General features: G+C 36.9%; 1 protein-coding gene across 1 annotated transcript in view; it reads left to right on the top strand.

Annotated features, from left to right (window-relative positions):
- kcnh4b (potassium voltage-gated channel, subfamily H (eag-related), member 4b) overlaps window positions 1-6,343 on the top strand; it is a 92,211-nt gene that overhangs the window by 48,972 nt on the left and 36,896 nt on the right. Inside the window, exons 7-9 of the mRNA XM_061966662.2 lie at window positions 3,537-3,777; window positions 4,867-5,024; window positions 5,115-5,316. Coding sequence (XP_061822646.1) covers window positions 3,537-3,777; window positions 4,867-5,024; window positions 5,115-5,316 — 601 coding nt within the window. The remainder of the gene's footprint in view (window positions 1-3,536; window positions 3,778-4,866; window positions 5,025-5,114; window positions 5,317-6,343) is intronic.

Below are 6,343 nucleotides of genomic sequence, written 5' to 3'. Positions count from 1 at the left end.
CAAACTTCTTGGTTTTCTAATCACCGGGATGTGTTTGCCTGCCAAAGGTCGGCAGGGCTGTGTGACCTCTGGGATGAAAGGCAAATTAAAAAGGAGTGAGAGAAAGAGAGAGAAAAAAACAGCAGCAGCTTTTGTTGACATTGCTTGAACACTCATTAGAGTGTCAGCAGCTGTTGATGGCAGTTGGAAGCTTTCGCTGTTAGTTGCACTGCGGCCGAAGCAGTCGTCATTTTTGGATGATGTGCACAAAGAGTTCATGAGAATCTTTCGAAAAAAACTTTCCAACTGAAATAACATTGTAGCCTAATAGCAGGCCTAGCAACAATCCTTAATATAATGTTGTTGTTGTGGACAAGGACAGGGAGCGACAACAGGCACCCATCCATCCATCCATCCATTTTCTACCGCTTGTCCCTCTCGAGGTCGCGGGGAGTGCTGGAGCCTATCCCAGCTCAACTCGGGCGAAAGGCGAGGTACACCCCGGACAAATTAAAGTTTCAGTGAAAGTACCACTGATAGTCACACACACACTAGTTGTGGTAAAATTAAGCTCTGCATTTGATCCATCCTCTAATTCCTCCCCCTGGGAGGTGAGGGGAGCGGTGAGCAGCAGCGGTAGCCGCGCTCAGGAATAATTTTGGTGATTTAACCCCCAATTCCAACCCTTGATGCTGAGTGCCAAGCAGGGAGGTAATGGGTCCCATTTTTAATAGTCTTTGGTTTGAACTCACGACCTACCGATCTCTGGGCGGACACTCTAACCACCACTTGAGATTATAATAACTAAAAATAAACACATCATGCAATATCAGAATCAGAAATACTTTATTAATCCCCGAGGGGAAATAAACATTTTCAGCACAATCCCATTCAAGATCAGACAAACATTACAGGGAGACTTGCACATACTGTACATAATGGCACAAAATAAGTAGTGCTGTGAAATGATTTTTTTTTTTTTTTTTTAGATTTGTCACAAGTCATCACTTGCTTGCATAATTTGACTGACCGTACAACAACTCCTGCCCCCTTTCAGGTTACCATCCTCGGTTAAGGTAAAAGAGCGTATGGGGTCAAAATAAATTGCTTGAATAATCTGCATATATTTTTGTGATTAATCACATGAGTAAACTTGTTATTTATGACTACACTAAAACTTAAGTTTTAAAAACAAAAAACAAAGAGCCATCAAAAGGAGCTAATAGGGCATTGTTCTGTTTCCCCTAACCTCTATGAAATAGTCGTTTGGGATAGGGTGTTCCACTGCATCACAAACCAGTGGAAGGACAAGGAGATTTGGCCTAAATACTACTCCTTGATATTCTGAAATACAGGCTGGAATAATTGTGTGAATGCTCCAAAGCATTCACACATATGGTTTTCTACACCAAAATTCATCTATTTATTCTACTTTTTCTTTTCCAGATTTTGGCGCGATCTACCTTCCACATTTTTTATCCAATTCAAACCGTTCCAACTTCAAACTGTTCAGCCTATTCGGGAATGGCAGGATTTCCCTTGAAAAATTCCCCAAAATTCCCAGATTTCCCAGAATTCCAGGTTTACTGGGACATTTTTCCCATTCAAAATGAATTGGCCATTTTTCAAACTTCCACCTTTTTCAACCGATTCAAACCATTCCACCTTCAACATATTCCACTCATCCTGGACATTCAAATGATAATTTTTCCAAGTTAAAAAAAATTCCAGGAATTCCCAGAATTTTTCAAACCCTGTTTTCACCCTTTTTTTTGTTGACTACTCCTCCAACATTTTTCAAACCACTTCAACCGTTCCACTGTCAAAACATTCCTCTTAATCAGGACAAAAAAACAAAGTTGTTTTTTGAACGGTAAAAATTCCAGATTTTCCCGAAATTCCAGGTATTCCGTAATACAATTTCTGAATTAAAAACTTCAACATTCCTCGGCCGTTTTGAAAAAATCCAACACCAACCATTCATTCAGAACATTCACATTTTTTACCAGTTTCTAAAGAAATCTCTATTTTCCCAGAATTCCCAAATTTTCATGAAATTCCCATTGAAATGAATCTGACATTTTTCAAAGTTCCACAACTCCCACATTTTTTTATCCGATTCAAATCGTTACAACTTCAACATTTTCAGCCTGTTCAGAAATTGTGTGCTCCTTTTCAACAATCATAAAAAAAATTCCCGGATTTCCTAAAATTCACAGTTTTAGTGACATTTTCCCCATTCAAAATTAATTATCCATTTTTCAAACTTTCACCATTTCCACATTTTTCAACCGATTAAAACCATTCCACCTTCAACACATTCAATTCATCCTGGAAATTCAAACAACCATTTTTCCACATTCAACAAATTTCCAGGAATTCCTGTTTTTTTTCCTAACCCTATTTGCAACCTTTCTTAATGCGATGACTCCTTTCACATTTTTACACCCACTTCAACCGTTCCACTGTCAAATCATTCCTCTTATTCAGGACAAAAAACCGAGTTGGTTTAAGAACTTGAAAAATTCCCGGTTTTCACGAAATTCTGTAATAATATATGTCAATTAAAAAACTGTTACTACTTCAATGTTTCTTAAACGATTTAAACAATTACAACACCAACCAATTCAGCTCATTCAGGACATTCATGCTATTAATCATTTTCACAAAAAAATCCCGCTTTTCCCAAATTTCCAGGAAGTTCCCATTGAAATGAATGGGACATTTTTCAAAGTTGCACAATTCCCACATTTTTCAACCTATTCAAACCATTCCAACATCAACACATTCCACTCATCCTGGACATTCAAACTAACAGTTTCCCAAGTTTCAAACCAAATTCCGGTTTTCCTGGAAATTCAAACTCTTCAACATTCAGACTATTCTTACATTCATACTATATTCTTTCAGCATTTCAGTTCAACTTCAGCATTGGAGCATTCTCACACAATTTCTTCAAGAATTGCCTCATCTAGTTAACATACACAGTTTGTTTTTCTTTTTTTTTGGTTATCTGATGGAGCAAGTGAGGCACTGCCCCAAATGTGCATTTCACCTCTAATTGACTCCCCAACTCAGTGGCCTAGTGGTTAGAGTGTCCACCCTGAGATCGGTAGGTTGTGAGTTCAAACCCCGACCGAGTCATACCAAAGACTATAAAAATGGGACCCATTACCTCCCTGCTTGGCACTCAACATCAAGGGTTGGAATTGGGGGTTAAATCACCAAAAATGATTCCCGGGCGTGGCACCGCTGCTGCCCACTGCTCCCCTCACCTCCCAGGGGGTGATCAAGGGGTTGGGTCAAATGCAGAGGACAAATTTCACCACACCTAGTGTGTGTGTGTGACAATCATTGGTACTTTAACTTTAACATGAGTAAAACTTAATAATTGGGAAAAGCATAGAATGAAAGCCCTGTGTTTCGCATTCGAAATATGCCCGGTGGGATACATTGTGGTCATCTGCAGCCATACATTTGTAGTTTTTAGGGCAAAATTGCAGTATGTATTATTGTTATCTCATTAAATTGTACTTGATGTGGTCTATTTTGTTTAGAGCATCATTGACAAGCCCTCAGTACCGGAGTACAAGGTGGCGGCAGTGCAGAAGTCCCGCTTCATCCTGCTGCACTACAGTGTGTCCAAAGCGCTGTGGGACTGGCTCATCCTCCTCGCCACCTTCTACGTGGCCGTCACCGTACCGTACAACGTCAGCTTCACACCGTACCACGACACAGTGACGGCGGCGCGCTCCACTATCGTGAGCGACATTGCGGTGGAAATGCTCTTCATCATCGGTGAGTTTGGGTTTTTAGCTTCCAGCTATGTCAACTCCAGCATCCTTTTTCCCTAGGAAGAGCTCTCATTCCCAAGCAACATGGGCTACGTAGTCCCCCTACGGACCACCTGGGTGCCACCCGATGACTCCTTCCTCTCGCACCCTGGGGATCAGTCTGTACACACTGTTGTCAACGCCATGAGTGTACTTTTAACCTGACGTAACCAGACGTGCATGTGTAATGTATCAAAAATAATCTTTTTACAAAGACAATTGTCATTTAAAATGGATTTTATTTGACTTGATTTTTGAATTTTGTAAAAGATTGTGCTTTAATTACAAATAGTCAGGTTTATTTTACTCAAATTGAACAAATATATTTTAAAAATATTGCAGTCCCTAAAATTCTATTCGATGTTTTTAAATTGTATTCTTATTTTATTTTTACATGATTATTTCTATTGTTTTATTAATTATTTTATTGTATTGATCAATATTTTATTACTATTTTTAAATTATTATTATTATAATACATATTTGCTGATGCATAATTATATTCATATTTTTTTATTATTGATAAAAAAATATAAAGAACCTCATAACTCGTAAAAAATGACTTAAATTAATGCAAAAAATATTGCAGTATTTAATACAGTTTTAATTTTACAAATATATGTTTTTAGTTTATTTCATTTCGCTATTACAGATAATTGTTTTGTAATCAATATTTGATATTTTAAAATATCTTATTTAAAAAAATACTTTAGGTTATATGTTTTAAATTGTTATTAGTATAACAATGATATAATATTCATTTTATTCAAATTTGGTATTAATATTTAGCATGACAGGGGAAAAGCATTAGAAATGTTTAATGATGCATTGCACTTCTATACCAATAATAACTGGATTAAAAAAAAGTTAGTTATTTTCATGGATCCCATTTGATGTTGCAGGTGTACCTAATGTTGTGGCCAGTGAGTGTGTGTTTTTAAGCTACGCTGATGGATCAATTTATACATATGCATTAAATCTGTGTAAATGAAACCTTAAATAATGCACATACTGGTATATTTAACTATTCATCATTTTGTTTTCACTCTTGCAGACATTATCCTAAATTTCCGTACCACATTTGTGAGCCAGTCGGGCCAGGTGGTGTACCAGTCACGCTCAATTTGCATTCACTACGCCACGACTTGGTTCTTCGTGGATTTGGTGGCCGCTCTGCCCTTTGATTTGCTGTATGCCTTCAACATCACAGTGGTCAGTTGCCTTCAACCAGTAATGCCAGTAAGCAGATGTCAAGGATGCCTTTTTTTCTTTTTCTTTTTGAAACGTCTTCTTCCAAAACAGACCTCGCTGGTCCACTTGCTCAAGACGGTACGTTTGCTGAGGCTCCTTCGCCTGCTCCAGAAACTGGACCGCTACTCGCAGTACAGCGCCATGGTGCTGACTCTCCTCATGTCTGTGTTCGCCCTGTTGGCGCACTGGATGGCCTGCATCTGGTACATGATTGGACGCAAGGAGATCGAGACCAGCGACTCCTGGGACATAGGTGAGTATTATAGGACCTTTGGCTTTCAGTAGCCTGTAAAAAAAGTATCTCTATTATACCCACAATTATTGTATTTTATTACATTTGACAATTTATCTAATATTGTAGTAATCAAGTGATCTATCGATTAGTTTGTTTGATTAATAATCAGATAAACACACTTCATCGCCTTAATACGAATTTAAAGAAAATTAGTTGATTATGCTGATTACTATTTTTCTAACAAATGCACATTATTGAATGTTCACTATTAACATGTGTGAATTGTTAGAAAATAAAGGATTAAAAATAAAAATATTCACTGTTCATCCCTACACAGGTCATCAACGCTCTTGTTTGTCTGCTCCATTGCAGCGGCCATGCAAAAACTATCTCTGCGTTTTTAAAGTTCTGCGCACTCCATGCGGTCTGGATTTGATACATTTTTATTAGTTACACTCATTAAACGATTAATCGAAGCAACGGAATTTAAATCAACACTTTTTTATAGTTGAATAATACATTAATTATTGCAGCCCTATTTAAAAAAAAATCACGATTAATATGTATTTGATTATTGCATAGGGATACAAAGACAGTTTACATTACTCGTGAAAAAATTGTGTAAACCTTACATTGTGGAGTATTTTATTTTCCTTTTCCATGTAAAAATTCTAAAAATATTTAAAACATTTAAATAAATAAATACTACCATAAAGATCAAATATTTTTTTGCAGTAAATCTACATCCTGAAATATGCAAACAAAACTGTGTTTAGGTAATTGATACTTCAAACTTGCATAAATAAATCTTAAGGAATATAACATAACTTGGCTTCTGAGAGCTTCAAAATGTAATGAATAAAATGCTAAAGTTGTTGATAAACAAGCAAGTATTTTAATAATTAAATATGATCATTTTAAATTAATTATTATGATCAATGTTCCCTCTAATTGTTCATGTGTCTGAGCAAACACAAAAACTCCCTGAGCATTCAGTGGAGCACATGTGAGCAACATCACACGTGGCAATACCAGCAGCACACCT

The sequence above is a fragment of the Nerophis lumbriciformis genome, linkage group LG11 (genome assembly GCF_033978685.3).
Source record: "Nerophis lumbriciformis linkage group LG11, RoL_Nlum_v2.1, whole genome shotgun sequence".
In the NCBI taxonomy this organism is placed as follows: Eukaryota; Metazoa; Chordata; class Actinopteri; order Syngnathiformes; family Syngnathidae; genus Nerophis; species Nerophis lumbriciformis.
This window is presented reverse-complemented; position numbering and strand designations above follow the sequence as displayed.